General features: G+C 48.1%; 1 protein-coding gene across 12 annotated transcripts in view; it reads left to right on the top strand.

Annotated features, from left to right (window-relative positions):
• Window positions 1-7,059, top strand: part of casz1 (castor zinc finger 1) — a 153,158-nt gene extending 146,099 nt beyond the window's left edge. For 11 of the 12 annotated variants that reach the window (XM_035522415.1, XM_035522417.1, XM_035522418.1 and 8 more), the window contains 5 exons: window positions 892-1,063; window positions 2,902-3,050; window positions 3,383-3,617; window positions 4,441-4,782; window positions 5,433-7,059. In XM_035522415.1, the coding sequence (XP_035378308.1) occupies window positions 892-1,063; window positions 2,902-3,050; window positions 3,383-3,617; window positions 4,441-4,782; window positions 5,433-6,706 (2,172 nt within the window). In that variant the 3' untranslated portion in view covers window positions 6,707-7,059. The remainder of the gene's footprint in view (window positions 1-891; window positions 1,064-2,901; window positions 3,051-3,382; window positions 3,618-4,440; window positions 4,783-5,432) is intronic. The other variant, XM_035522422.1, reaches the window with a different exon arrangement.
• Window positions 7,060-16,332: the final 9,273 nt, after the last annotated feature.

Raw genomic sequence — 16,332 nt, 5'->3', positions numbered from 1 at the left:
ACACCACCTTTACGAGCGCAGGCGGGTTTTTACTTGGCTATCGTAGAAAGTCCATACTTGAAGACATGGGGGCAGGCGTGGGGGGTTTGGGCAGAGAGGGAAAACAGATTCTTATAATTAATACAAAATATTCATGTGATCTGATTAACTCATGGGTAAAAAATTAAGATGAAAACACTTAAATACTTCGATGCAGGATGGGAGGGGAGCGGGGAAAAAGGGTCTAAGCTTTTCATCAAAAATGTCATCATTAATAGAACAAAGCTCTCTTCTCCTTTCCTGTGCCCTTATTTGGAGCCAAACACGTTTAAATGAATTCATTTATGCGGCTCGTTGCTGCTCTGCCTACACGCCCCTCCCCCTCCTCTCCTGAGCCGAGCAGATCCTGTTCATCTGCTCCTGAGGGAGATGCCACTCAGCAGACAGATGGTGCTATGGAAGGAGGTTACAATGAAGGGAGGCAGGCTCCTACCTAAAGGAGTCTATGACGAGCCCTATCAAACCCAGGACTCTCCGCACGATCGAAATGAGCACCTTTTTTTGACGGGGACCCGTGACTGATCCCCGGAGTCCTAGGTTTTAGCGAACCGGTCAGCTGGTCAGTTAGACACCCCGTGTAATGTGCCCCGATGAAGAGGAAAGAGGAATTAATAAGGGGACATAACCTACTTTCCATATTCTCAGAGGACTGGGGGTGACAGCTTAACAGAGCCCATTTTGTTTCAAAAGACGGTCAGTTGTATAATCCTTACAAATGAATACAAGGTCAGGTAATTGGCGAAGTTCCGAGAGGCCTTTCGGGGGGGTCCGTTTGGCGGGATAATCTGGTGCTGGTTGCTCTGGCTTCCCGGGAGCTGACGTTGTGCCACCAATGTCTCCCCTCCCCCGCAGCACTGTGAGTTCAGGATGCGAGGTCATTACCACTGCCTGCGGCCCGGCTGCTTCTTCGTCACCAACATCACCACCAAGCTGCCGTGGCACATCAAGAAGCACGAGAAGGCAGAGAGGCGCGCCGCCAACGGCTTCAAGTACTTCACCAAGAGAGAGGAGTGTGGCCGACTGGGTAGGTTTCAGGCGCAGCGGGTTCGGGGGCCACGGGTGCAGCCAGCGCACGCTTAGCCAACATATTCCGCTGCGTGGAGGTTAGGCAGCATTAGGTTACGGGTCAGACCTCCCACAGATCTTATTCTTTCAGTTATTGGCTTCCCATGAAAGACCCGTGTCTTCAGACACCCTCTGTCGTGATTTGACCTCCCCCACCCAACACTGCCCTCCCTCCAAGTGGTGTTGTCGTGTCAGCTGAGAGGGCCGCAGGGGAAATGTGAAATTGCGTCAGCGATGATGTAACAGCATTTGCGTTTCAGAATGACTGGCTGCCTGTGGCAGGCTTTTCCCATTAGTGCCTTTCTCTCCACCTACGCACCTACACGCTAATTACCACACCGTCGTAGCACAGGGGAAACTCGCGGCCATTTTCACTGAGATGCTCCACGCCTCCTCGGTAGCCGTTACTCCGTAAGAGCCAGAGCACGGGTGCAGGTTTTCTTCGGATGGTTGTAGTAACCAGACACCAAAGTTAAAGTACCAGCAGCGAAATCCCTGACTAAGCCATTGGTGCGTTTCATAACAAATACGTTGGGCCGTGTTTTAAAAATGGGCGCGGCAAGTTGTAAAGCTGGGGATGTTTCATCTAGATTAAAATCAGCCCGAGAAAAATGGTGTCTGCCTTTTTGTCATACATTAATACTTCAGTATTTATAGTAAGCAATCAAATGGAGGCTGTTTTCCTGGGTATATTTAACCTGTCAGGAATGAGCAATTACACATGTTTGTTAATTACGGGGTCTGTCTGACTCACTCTGTTTGTGCTGTTCCTTTCCAAGCCTCGATCATCATCACACGCGCAAATTGAAAGGTTCTTCTGCACCTCTCCTCCCCTCCTCTCCTCCCCTCCTCAGCAGCGAAGGAAAAGAGAAAAGTTTTTACAGTAGGGAGGAAACCAAGCCAGAAGTGTCACCAAACACGCCCGGTCCGTAGACACACCGTCGTTCACCCTCATTGTTTAGCGAGTTTTAAAAATAAAGGGCTGCGTTACCAAAGCAAGCGCTGGGATCATAAAGAATTGATGGCTCAGCTGCCCTGCGAGGGTGGTATCCATAGCAGCAACATTAAACAGAGCGCCGGTGATGATGTTACCAGGATGCGCTGAGACAAAGAGCCTTGATATTTTAGCATGTCATTCTTATTTGCTCAGCTCCCACTGTTTAAAGCACATCGGCTGTGTTTACAAAAGCAATCTGACGACAAGCAGCTAGTCACGCCGTGCCTCGGATGCCATGGTAACAGACAGGCCGCCACCTGCCCCGCGTGTTCCTCCTTCAATTATTTTTGTGTGCATTATTCACAATAAAATTATTACCTTCCTACATTATTTGATTAGCTCAGAAAAGCAGTCATTTAATCTGAAAACATATAGCAATTAAAAACTGTAGGGCTTCCGTAGAAAGGGGAGACTGGGAGAAATGAAGAAATGGACAGACACAATATGGGAAGATAGGTTGTGAAAAATGAATTTAATATGGAAATAATTGTGTGTTTACTTTGGTTTGCAGGGTTGTGCATTATTGCCTCTCCAAATGCAGAATGTATTTATGTAAATTCCAAATTGAATAAAAGATGTCATTGTAATAAAGAGCGCCGCAGGTCTAATCCCCAACGCTGCACTTTCTCAGTGTGACACTTGGGGGTGGGGGTGGGGGGGAATAAAGGCTGGACTCGTGTGCCCTGGCGCTCCAAAAGCTGAGGCGTTCTCTCGGTGCCACTCGGGCCTCTGCTGCCAGCGCCGGCCGGCGCGAGGTCGGCCTCGGCTAACAGGAGCCGCTTCCTTCTGCTCTCGCGCAGGCTGCAAGTACAACCAGGTGAACAGCCACTTCCACTGCATCCGTGAGGGCTGTCTCTTCTCCTTCCTGCTCAAGCACCAGATGACCTCCCACGCTCGCAAACACATGAGGAGGATGCTGGGAAAGAACTTCGACCGAGTCCCGTCTCAGGTGCGCTGGACGAGGCCGATGAGCCGTGGTTCATGGACACGCTTGTAACCTTCCCGATGTTTTGAATAAAAAAAAATACAAATGAAGGTTTAGTAGATGAGGTTTAGTAGTTTTAGTGTTAGTAGCATGCGCGGTTGTTTTTCTGGAGGACGCTGATGAAGATGTCTGATTATTTGCAGTCACAGAATGGAAATTGCTTTGCAAGAAGGCTTTGACAAGTCTGGTTGGCACCGGATAACACCGGATAACACCGGCTCTGTCAGCCGCCTGTGAATTAGTTTGCGCTCTCGTCTGGTCCGGGTGACTGAGTCGTGGGTTTCACTGTGCCACAGGTGGTTCCTCACGGCCACCAGGCAGACGACATGCAGCACATGACCAGCCTGGCCTCCACCGGCGCTATGACCGGCCACCCGGGCCTGGGCCCCGGCTACCCCGGCATGATGGATGACGCCGACGACTACATGGACTACATGGGAGTGGGAAGCCCCCTGGGCCTCTCCTCTGAATCCTCCAACCAGGACCGCAGCTGCACTAGCACACCCGTGGGCAACGACAGCTCCCCTGCAGGTAAGGGGCCTCCTCCGCCCTCCCCGTTGGGTGTCGCCTTAGAGAGCAGCATGCCGAGGTTTAGTGCTCGGTCCCGGCGGCCGGACACGAGCGGAAAGCTCGGGGTCAGCCCGCGCCGAGACGTTTGGCCCCTCCGAGCAGTGGAGTAAATATTCCGGTTGGTCACTGGAGCGTGGCGTGTTGGGCCCTAAGCCTCGCCTTATCGTGACAAAAGGCTGCACACTTTACTTTTTCACTGGCATCCGCCCCCTGCTCACCGGGTCTCATAAATGCAACAACTTGTCCATGAAGCATCAGAGCTGGCGAATGTTTTCCACTGTAATGACACTCATCAAATTATGGAGCAGTAAATGTATTATATAGTGCTCCACTCACCCTCCGCACATTAGTGCCATCTCTGTGGCAACTCCACGACAGAGGCTCTGTGGTCACATCATCTCCACCTACGCCACATGCTCAGTGTCGTCTGGGGACAGCGCACATTTCTCTGGGCTTAAATCGGGTCTTTTGCTGGTCAAATCGGGCCTTCCCTACGTTGGAGTGATTGAAATGTTCTCTGCCTTTATTTTAAAATATTATCTTTCATTCTCACCACTGTTGCTTCTGGCTGTTGTCTGTTTTTTTTTTCTTTTTCATCATCATTTGGCTTTGGGTATTTCATTATTTGATCTCTTCCCTTTCTACCTCCCAATCCCTGTGTGTGTGTGTGTGTGTGTGTGTGTGTGTGTGTGTGTGTGTGTGTGCGCACCTGTTTGCCTGTCTGTATGTCCTGTCCACAACCCTCTGCTCTCCCCATCCCGCCCCGGGCACCCCGTCTCTGTAGGAATGGGCTGTCACATCCCCACTCCTGCTGCTCCTACCTCCGCTGACACGCCTCCCACCTCTCAGTCTGCACCTCCTCCTCCGCCTCCTCCGCCTGCTCCACCGGCGCCCCAGGCGCCGCTCCAGTCCCAGCCTCCATCTTTCCCTCCGGCTCTCCTACGGCCTCCCCTACCCTCGCTCCCGTACCTTCTCTCTCCATCCTGTGTCTCATACTCTCTGCTCAGCGCCTCTCTCGGAGCCACTCGGAGCGTTGTCATGCCAACCAACACTCCAGCTTTCGGCTCCATCATTGCCACTCCGTCTCCGGTTAAAAATGACGTCCCGATAGTGCAGGACGCCGCAGGTACTTACCCCGCCTCCGACAGACCTCAGCACCTCTAGAGCAGACTGGATCTGGCCTAACCTGTCTGTCAGCTGTGTGTCTAGAAACTGCCCAACTGCCCAGTTACTCAGCAGCACAAGTTCCAAACACTTTTGGTCCGGGAAAAAAAACAGCTCATTCTGTTATAATGCATGCACAGTCCCTCTCGCGGGTTTTTCCTCAATTTGGCAACATATGTTAAACAAAGATATCAACATTTGCCTAGTTTTTAGGGTCCATGCTGTGCATATGTAGGAGGGAACAGCCCTGGTTGGTTGGTCTTGATAGTGGGCGTGGATAGAGCTCCGGGCCTCAGTGTGCACCACACAGGGCGGACAGTATTAGACGTGACCTCAGTCTGCTCACTAAAGCACAAGGTTTTACATGGAGGAGGTTCTACATAAAAATGTCACATTATACGAACAGACGCAAGAGGCCTCCTGTGCTCTGTTCGATCGCACGGTAGGCACAGCAAGTAGGGCGAGTGTGCGCGCCTCGCCGCGATTAGAGGCGCACCCCGCGCGTCTGCCCCATCTCTGCAGCCGTTTTGCTCAAAGCCAGAAATAGCAGCTCCAAAGCTACCTCAGCATGGCAGGCCTAATGTGTCATTCCTCTCGCTCTCTCATCTCCAGGGAACACCATCTCCATCCCCGCGGCGACGGGCGCCAAGAAGCGTTTCTGGATCATCGAGGACATGTCGCCGTTCGGCAAGCGGCGCAAGACGGCGTCGTCCCGCAAGATGCTGGACGAGGGCATGATGTTGGACGGCTTCCGCCGCTACGACCTGTATGAGGACTGCAAGGATGCGGCGTGCCAGTTCTCGCTGAAGGTCACGCACTACCACTGCACGCGCGAGAACTGTGGCTACAAGTTCTGCGGGCGCACGCACATGTACAAGCACGCGCAGCACCACGACCGCGTCGACAACCTGGTGCTGGACGACTTCAAGCGCTTCAAGTCGTCGCTGAGCTGCAACTTCGCCGACTGCCAGTTCTCGGGCAACAGCACGCACTTCCACTGCCTGCGCTGTGGCTTCCGCTGCACAGACAGCACCAAAGTGACGGCGCACCGCAAACACCACGGCAAGCAGGACGTGATCAGCGCGGCGGGCTTCTGCCAGTTCAGCTCCAGCGCCGACTGCGAGGTGGTCGACTGCAAGTACAAGCTGAAGTGTTCACACTTCCACTGCACGTACCCCGAGTGCAAGCACACGGTGGTAGGCATGTCACAGATGGACTCGCACAAGCGCAAGCATGAGAAGCAGGAGCGCGGCGAGCCCGCCGCCATCTCGCCCGGCCGGGACGGCGGCACGGGCGGGCACGGTCACCACCAGCACCACCAGACGGGGCTGGCCCCGCCTCCCACCTCCGTGAGCCTGCGTTCGACCTCACCCGGCGCGCAGGGCCTGGGTCACAGCACCACGGCCACGTACCTCCCCCCGGGCACGGGACCCGGCGAGTACCCCGACCTGCCCCGCTCGGGCATCAGCCTGGACGGCTCTCTGAACCTGGGCACAGACGCCGGCAGCTCACTGTTCTTCCTGAAAGGCGCCGCCGGCCTGGGTCTGGCCAATTCCCTTGACCTGAGCAAAAAACTGCAGCGGGAACCCCTGTCCGCCAGCCCCGCCTCCATGGCAGTCGCCGCCGCGGGCTTGGCCAACCTGCAAGACGACACCACCGGCACATCGGGCGACCCCGAGGATGACCTGTCCCCCGAGGATGAACCCGCGCACGAGGAAGAGGATGAGGACGAGGACGAGGACGAGCCCGAGGAGGACCTGAACACGGACTCCTATGACGATTCCACTGCGGAACCGGACGGGGAGAAAGACAATGGAGAACATTTCCACGCTTCCATGAACCACACCGAGACTTCCCGACTGGAGAAAGAAGAGGCTGACCTGTGATCCAAGCCGCACAGGCGGTCGAAGAAACAATCCCTGTAAACTACGAACAAACGTGCGTGTGAGGGGCCTTGTTTATCGTGCTCAGAGACACCGCAGATGACAAGAAAATAACAATTACACAAGCAAAGGGAAGGCTGAAAATGATTTATTATGATGTTTACAAGATGACCAACATTATTAATTTAATTATGCATTAAAAAATGAACAGTGGAACAGACAGGCAAAGCCGTCTTTTACACATGGGTGGCAATGTACACATTTTCCTACACATCAGTCTCTTTTGTGTGTGCGTGCATGTTTGACTTTAATTTATTCTATTCTGTTTGTTACTTTTTGTGTGTGAAAAAACAATATAAGGAAAAAAACGTTATATATATATATATATATATATATATATAATGAATGAATATCTATATACAGTAGATGTGTGTAGATGTTAATATACATTTTAAGTGCAGTCACTGAACTGCACAACCCTTGTACCAATTGAAACAAATGTCACGCTTTGAAGACAACGGGGATCTTTTTAAATGATTGTGCTAAAACAACAGATTCAGTAACATCCTGCATTATTATTATTATTATTATTATTATTAGTGCAGGGGCCCACATCAGTGCTTAGGTTTATCTGCTTTTCCATTAGGCACCTGATTTGTTTAAAATGCTTATCTTTCAGTGATCACAGTTCTCACGTTAAACGTCCGCCGTGGTCAGTCGTGTAATAGGCTCCATTCCATGTTTAGCTCCATGTCTCCATGAAACTGCAAGTTTCAGTCCATAACACATCTGACTCGGTGAGCGCCCCTCACTCAAAGCTAGGCCTCACACCATTTCTTTCTCATTTCTTTTCAAACGTGGACCCTTTCGGCCCCTGCGTACAGATACAGTGCACGTTTCTGTACCCGCGGTTAACTAGTCAGCTCTTCTGTTTAAGACATTGTGTTACCATTTTGCTTCGTCGTGTTGATTGTTTTTCGTTGTTATTGCCGTCGCTGTTGTCGTGGCATTATTCTCCGATTGCACAGGTGTGAGCGGCTCACGCAGGGCTTCCCGCCGTGGGGCAGGTCAGTGGGAAGGGTCCTGACTGCATGGTGGCCGATGGGGGGGGGGGGGGCAGTGACCGCTCCGCCGCTCTCTTCGGACTCACACATGCGCACGAGTGTCCAGCAAACGTAGAATGGAAGCGTGTTCTCTGAACTTGGGGGGGGGGGGGGCTCTAGTAGCTTGTAGGTAATTTTGTTCTCTTTTTTGTTTGTTTGTTTGTTTGTTTGTTTGTTTCATTACAATTTTCGTAGCATGATTTAAAAAAAAAAACAGTGAGCAGAGTTGGAGTTGATGGATGAAGCTTCATTTTTTAGAAGCCTCGTATGTCTGATATTAAAGGAGAGACTTTTTAGCTGGGAACAGATGAAAGAGAATTGGAGGCGAAATGGAGGAGTGGCCATAGAGAATGCTAACGCTATGCTCCAGAAGTGTGTGTTTGACCGATACAGACAGAAAACAATGTTTCAAGCTTTGTTTTCTCTTTATAAAAGCTGTGGTTGAGCATTTATGACCGTTTATTTAATATTTATGTGACCTTGCAAAGAGAAAACTTTAGGGTGTTTTTGCACTTTTTAGATTCATTTTTACCTTATGGAAATACAATGGCGATATATATCTTTTAACAGGGAAACTGCTTTACAATGTCGTTTTGTTCACTTTGCTTTGATGCACAAATAATTGTGGGTGTGACGAAGACCTGTTGTTCTGTGTTTTATTTAAAAAAAGAAAGGGGGAAAAAGACTGATTTTTCTTTGCTTTTGAGATTGGATGATTTCAATATGAAACAGGCACACCAGAAGTGAGTCTGTCTAACGAATAACACTAATGGCGACTGTAATTTAACTGAATTCTATACAGAGGAAATTACTGCAGTGCTTCGCTCCAAATTACAAAGAAAAAACAATGGATTTTGTTTGCCTGGCTTCAGCTGAAAATGAGTGATGGCGTTAGAGGAAAAAACTAGGAAATTACAAGGAAAGGAAATTACAATTAATTATTTCTTAAACATGGCTTTGAAAGAACTATCACAATATAGGTAATTAAATATGTAGATGATTATCTTCAAAATATTGTTCCAGGAGGGAAAAGGTTGTATAGTATTTTCTTCTGTAAAAACTATATATGAACAAAAATGCTCTTTGATTAAAAGCTTCCTTTAAAAAAAACCCATAAAAGCAGAAATAAAGAATAAAAGGTTAATTATTAAAATAACAAGAATAGTTTGCTCATGTGTGTGATTTTTTTTAAAAACTATTATTCTTCTCATGGCTTCCCCATAGAGGTAGCCATTTAGTGGAAAACAGACCTTTAACTCTTTGTAGCTAAGAAACCGTGAAGCTCCATTTCTACCATGAACTTTTGCCTTAGAATTTTTATTTTTTATTTCCAGGTTGTGCAACATACAAAAATACAGCGATAATGTGTATCATTGGATATCTGCTTAATTTACCACCATCTTTACTTCGGTTTCCTTTGTCATTCTTTTTGTGTGATATTTTTTTTCTTTGTAAATCTGTACTCTGCTCCCAGCATGCCTCTGGGACAGGATCTCTGCTCTCAAGTGCAAACCGGGCTCACTCATGTCCCCTCTCGTTTTCTGAAAGAAAAAAAAAAACTGACACAAAAAGGAAATGTTAAAAAAGGCTGTTTGGCTGGGAGATCGTACTGTGCACTTGAATACATTTTATGTGTGTAAAATAGCAGGATTTGTAAAAAGTAAAAAAAAAAAAAAATAAAGGAAATATAATTATTATAACAATGCAAACGTGCTAAGCAATGTTTTAGCTCGTGGTGTTTTGCCTGCTGTGTTTGCTGAGCTGTGGAATCATGCATGGCATTTCCCAGGATGCCGAGCGCTGTGTCTGATGAGACCCCACAGGCACCCACCCAGGCCTGGAGCTAAGAGTGGAGCCCAGACCCGAGTGTGTGCGCGGGAGGATTGGGGCACAGTCTATGGGCCATGGTGCAGAAGGCAGTGGCACGTGTTTAGTGTCAGGATCCTCGCAGCTTCCTAATGGACCGAACTCCAGGCCCGGCGGAGCCCCAGCACGGTGAGTCGGCCGTGTCCGGGCAGAGATGCTTCTTATCTGATCTGGCTCAGCAGTCATCTCAGACCGACGGTGCAGCTTCGGCTGTCGGGCCGAACCGGTCCTGGGGCCAGGCCGGTCTCGAGCTGCTGACTCCCACTTTCCCAGATGCTCTATCTCCTGGCCCCACCTACTCCTTCTGATGTGCCTTTAAATAAAGACGAGTGAAGTCATCACCATCTGTCTGCCAGCTGGCATCCTGCATGCCGTCTTGGGGAAAAAAAATATAATAATTATAATAAACATGAAAATTATATTACACAAAAACCAGACGGAAGCAACTTGCAAATCCTGCGTTGGCTGCTGCCGAAATGACAGATCATTTTACTGTTTTAATGAAGAAATAAAGAGAAGACTGAGGAGTAACTGGATTACTCATCTGCTTTCTGTAATGTGGGGGGGAAAGATTACTGAAAAACAAATAGTAAGAAAATAGGTTTCATACTTCTCTTTTAAAAACAAATCGAGGCATGCCTTAGTCTGATCAGAAAATGAAGCACTCACAGCTCGGGCTTGGGCGGTGTGTTCTGTGGGCGCCACAACGGGGCCGGCGGCGTCCTGGTCCCACAGGTAGCACGTGGATGCGCGTGGAACTGGCTGAGAGAGGGAAACGCATGGCCGGAGTCACCCACAGGCGCGCAGGGCACATATCTGGAGCTGCTGCAGTCATACTAGACATCCACGTGTGAGTTCATAGAATGAGGTGGTCTTGCATAACAACAAGTTAGTGAACAGTTAGTCATTGATTCTAAACTCTAGCATAGGCTACCCCTGCCTGATCTTGCATTACCACTCCACAACAGTGGTGGTGATCACCCTTCCTGTCAACACAGGCTGCCACAGTTCTCATCCAAAACATATTTCTAGACTAGATTCCTGGAGCTCGCTGCTGGCAGGTCCTATGCAGCCTGCTGGTCATCTGGTCCACAACCTGCCAACGTTCTCTCATGCGATTCCTTTCCACACAGCACGCGACCAGCTCTGTACAGCCAGAGGGATCAAATACAGAACTTCTGTTCCTGCTTTCCAAACCTTGAAAAGCTCAGCCAGGCGTAACCTGCGAACTAGGGTCTGTTCTGCACCCGGGCGCAGTTACTCAGAGCCTCAAGAGGAAATTCACTTTCAGGCACTATCTGCACCATCCTATCCATGACTGTGAGAGAACTCTTTGTTTTAAAACTGGCAAAATGGATCGTGGCTGGCTGACATCGGCAGCACATGTCCAAAAAGCCATATGAACATGACCAGGCAGATTGGAGTTAAAGTCACATGACCAAACTAGGACCGCATACAAAGTGTCCACAGAGCCCTAAAACAAAGCCTGATTTGTGTGACATTTAAACAAAAAAACTAATTACTTCAGATTGGTGTGAATGTGAATGTGGCCTAAATGCGCTTATAGGAAACTTAAGCACGAACTGCACGAAAGCATGAATAGGAAACTTAAGCACATCCAAACCTGTTTACTTGCTGGGACGTTTCTTGCTAAATGTAAAAGAGGTGAAATTGCTCGGGTTCTGCTACATTGTGAGATGTTTGTTTTACCCACATTCCCCTCATCACCCGTCTGCCTGTTTTTGTAGGTTATTCTGACTAAGAGCAGTAAATGTGAATATAAAGGGAAGTACGTTAACGGTGACACTGTGTTCATTACTGCCAGTGCACCACTGTGACTTTAGTAGCTGTGTTGGATTCTGTGCTATCTGTGCAGTTCCTTCTTTAGTTTTCACTATGCGCTGCTATTTGCCTGTTCCCACTCCTGGGGGGTCTATATTTCAGGGGACCTTTGGTCATGGATTAAAAAAAGGATCCATCAGGAGACCTCGTGCTTTTGGTAGCAGCTGTTGTGTGTGTGTGTGTGTGTGTCAGTGAAAAATTAAGTTCTCAGACCCTAAAGGGGAAAAAGAATTGGACACACATTCAGCCAATTTATAAGACCTTATTGGAATCAGTGTCCTATGGCAGTCGTATACAAATTTTGTCTCCTTCTCTGTCCCTGTGTTGACACATGAAGCAAGAGGTTATTGTTTAATATGTCTATCAGTGCAAGTGAGAGAACACAGGACAAATATGCTTAGTCTTGTAACTGTAATTCCACATCGTTATAGGTTGCACACCACTTCACCGGGCAGATGACAAACTTGTCTCTGCATCTAACCAAAGTCCTCGTCTGCAGCCAGACTGTTACACTGCTCCGAGCGCAATGTTGACCAAACACACACCTGTCAAAATCATGCAAGATTTCATTTGAAGCTACACAGCTGTGTGTTAACAAGCAAAGGATTTCTTTTCGAGGACTCGGTCACACTCACAAAAAGTCTGTGACATGTAACCATAATAAGGGAGGAGCCGTTTTTGCATATAATTTTGTAAGATAAAGGGTGTGTGGCATTTTGCAGTCATGGTGAGTCTGGTATTTTATGTACTCTGAACTGTAGTGACTAGGCACAGAATAAAATAATGTATTTTTACAAACATGAAGGTGCTGATTTCTTGTACCTCAGAGACACTAGTGACTTTGTGAAAGGAGAAAGTCAGTCTGTGTTTTATGTGCAGTAGGCATCATCACAGATTAGTCATCCAAAGTGCAACTCTGACTATCCAGAAATTAACCAACAACTGTATGCAAGTGGCAACCGGAAAGCAGCTCATAAAACCTTTAATCTGCTCTGGCTGCAGGCCAGCATGCCGTACATGTGAAGTAGTTCGCTTAAAACCAAGCAGCCGTCTCTGGGGCAAAAGGAAACAGCTTCAGCACTTTATAAGTCCATCCAGAAGAGAGACGCAACACAGCACAGTGCACAGCGACACCAGCGCAACAGCACACATACACACACACACACACACACACACACACACATACACACACACACACACACACACACTTGTGCACACTTGTACACACATAAACGCACATGAGCACACACACACACACACACACACACACACACACACTTGTACACACACATGCATGCATATACACATGCAAACATACCCAGAGGAGCAGTTTTGCTTCTGTGGGTGGGCACGCATACACACACACACAAGACCCATTTTCTTGGCAACTGAAGAAATTCTTAAGTGTTAGTCATAAATAAAGTCATAAATTGGGTTAATTTGACACGATTCTGTAGAGAATCAGATGGGTTTTTTTTAGCAGGGAAAGCCCAGTGGACTGGCTGAGAATGAGCTGAAACAGTGATTTGATCTTTACTGCTATGATCATGGAGAAACAGCAGCCTGGCGGCAGCCGTAAACCACCACCACTTGGCAGCTGGGAACGTAGAGACCTACAACATGAACTCTGTTCAGATGTAATCCAATCAGCTGAAATGGCAAAAACACCATAAAGAGATGAAAAGTCTCTGCACTACCAGAATGGCTTGAAACTTGCATGAGAAGTGAAATGAATAGTGTAACAGTGTCATTATATACATTATCACTGTAAGAGTGTCATTGTATAGTGTTAACAGTGTAACGATGTCATTGTATAGTGTTATCAGTGTAACAGTGTCATTGTATACAGTGTAACCGTGTCATTGTATACATTGTTAATAGTGTAAGAGTGTCATTGTATACATTATTAACAGTGTAAGAGTGTCATTGTATACAGTGTTAACTGTGTAACGGTGTCATTGTATACATTGTTAATAGTGTAAGAGTGTCATTGTATACAGTGTTAACTGTGTAACGGTGTCATTGTATACATTGTTAATAGTGTAAGAGTGTCATTGTATACATTATTAACAGTGTAAGAGTGTCATTGTATACATTGTTAATAGTGTAAGAGTGTCATTGTATACATTATTAACAGTGTAAGTGTGTCATTGTATACAGTGTTAACTGTGTAACGGTGTCATTGTATACATTGTTAACAGTGTAACTAATTGTATACATTGTTAACAGTGTAACTGTCATTGCATACACTGCTGTATTCAACAATTTTACTGAGATAAAGACTCGATAACCCAACTTTTCCAGATGGTTATAATTATTATATGCATTGTGCTTCTGGCCAGGAAATGCACCTGCAAACTCTTGCGACATGAGGGCTATAAACCAGCTGAAATAGACAGTGAAGAGTCACATCAGAACGGCTGTGGAACTGATGAAAACAATCAGAACAGCACGTTAAGGCAGGGTTGTGCGGAATCATGAGCCAGGCTTAACAGTTCCGTCCGTTTATCCTGAAACCACGGCTGTAACGGGAGGTCAGGGAGCAGAGAGGAGGCCCCCTGACACTCACCGAGATGTTTACGACTTCTGCCCATGAAGCACTCCACAAACACACCTCTCTCCCTTTCTGACACCACTAATACCGTCTACAGGAGCCAGTGGGAATGACGATCTCCAAATGTATCTTTGCGAGTGGAGCCCGTGCTAAATAAGGGGCGAGAGACTCCGTGAAAAGGGGAGCGAAAACAGGTGGGGCAGCACTGCTGGTAATCTTTCACATTACGGTTGTTGATAACTCTCAACCTTCCTCCCTCCACTCACTTAAAACGCTGTCATTTAATACAGCGCACATCAGCAATGTGACATTTGCAGTATGGAAGAAGTGGAGGTTGGGAAGATTCTGTTGGCGCTAATAATAGTGACTGTACACCAATGACTGGGGTTTTTGTTACCGGAGGTATTTTGTCAGGGCTGTGATCTTTCCAAAAGAAGAGGTTAGAAGTCCAATGTGGAGTTTTGGGATTAAGATTTTTTTTTTACAGTCCTCGCCAAAGGCTCAAAGTTTGGATTGTGTTTCGAGCGACAATCCAAGCCATATTTAGTGGACAAGGTCAGCAAATTCACATCCTCTATTTTACGCCCACCAGCATTCACTGCCCGGTGCTGGTAAACATAAAGCCAGTTATTACCACCCATGCAGTATGTCAAGGTGTTTCAGGAAACGAGATTAAAAAAAGAAGCACATTTTGGGAGTGGAGATGGACTGCAGCTTTGTGTCTGGAGGATCTGACATCTTTTCACGTCACTTAGCGTTGTGCCAGCAGCATATTACAGCACACCCGGAGGCTCCAGTGAACCGAGCGCTGCTTTAGGTCTTCAAGCATCAAACATTTTACTTCTACCATAGTCGTTAAGAGCAGGGCTGTGGGACACAGCAAGTTCAGTGTAATTACACAGGTAGCGCGATGCAGGGGCAGTGGATAGTGGTGTTCGTCGTCTTAATTAAGGCATAAACTGCAAGCGCTCTGAGCTAAAAGCAGATCTGTTGATTTAGGAGGAGCGCCTCGTCGACGCACGCAGGCTGTTCCGCGCTTGTCGCTCGGATCCAGCGCAGACGCACGGGACAGAGCAGCCCCCGCATTTGCGTGTGTGTGTGAAAAAGGAAGCCACAGTGAAATGTGGAAAGAGTGAGGGGAGCCAGTTTGAGCCATGTGTTCAGACCAGTGTTTTCCTCCCCTCCCCTCCCCTCTCCTCTCCCCTCCCCTCCCCTCACCTCACCTCCCCTCTGGCATGCTTCAGGTGCTGCACGCGTGCTTCTATATGATTTGTCTAATTTGTAAGTCTTGGCGCGGGGCTGCACCTGTTGCCCTGCTACTGCCTGAAGTGGTGGCTCTCTCACCAGGCTGACAGGCACCCCTGGATAATCCATTCTGTTCACAATAGCACTGCAGCTCTCCCCACCAGTGTAGGACAAGGGCATTTTTCTCTCACCAAGCTCTCATATCCGCCATGTAGCTGATGGCTCATTACAGGCCAATTCATAAATATTGTCTCCAGTATTACCACTTCCAGGACCTCTCAGTTCCCCTGAGATTTATTCCCCTCTTTTCAGGCCGCTATTGTTTTTCCCGCTTTCTGTTCTTCAGCCCCCTCCCGCCTCTTGCACTACCAGTAGCTTCTGCTTTTCCGCCAAGCTGCAGAACAAAGGTACATCACGGCTCCCACCAACTCCCTACGCGCACGTGTTCGCCTCAGACGCCTCCCGTTTAAAGTCGAAACGGAGCCGAGGAAGCAGCCGGCGAGCGCACATAGACACACAGCACAGGGAAACATGATCCTGCTTGATTGTCGAGAATTTATATAACGAGCGATGACAAAGTGCTTCATGGTATGCAGGCCCTTGGAAGCCTCTGCAGATCCGGCCCTAGCAGCGGTCCGGGGGGCTCACGCCGGCCGCCTCCCGTGACCTTGGCGGGAGCGGGCGACTTTTTGAATGTGAGTAGGCGCGAAGGGGTTCGCACCTGCGTGTCCCCGAGTCAAACCGGCGCAGCGGCGTCAGCCAGTGCAAGCTTCTGACAGACAAGCTTTTAATATGTGAATACAAGCCCACCTGTCCTTGACAGACAATGGCAGCATTTAAAGAGCATAAACAGATCCTTTCACACACGCACTGCGCCCAATGTGGTGGTGGGGCGGATAAAAAGTGCAGGACATAAATATCTTTACCAGCTCCAAAGTGATAAAGTGGCACCAAGTTTAGGAGCAGAAATGTCAGTTTCCACTTGAGCACAGCCAAAGAAAACAAGAGTGGCCCAATGC

Source organism: Electrophorus electricus, chromosome 24, assembly GCF_013358815.1.
Source record: "Electrophorus electricus isolate fEleEle1 chromosome 24, fEleEle1.pri, whole genome shotgun sequence".
NCBI lineage: Eukaryota > Metazoa > Chordata > Actinopteri > Gymnotiformes > Gymnotidae > Electrophorus > Electrophorus electricus.
The sequence above is the reverse complement of the archived record's forward strand: the minus strand, read 5'-3'. Positions and strand labels throughout refer to the sequence as shown.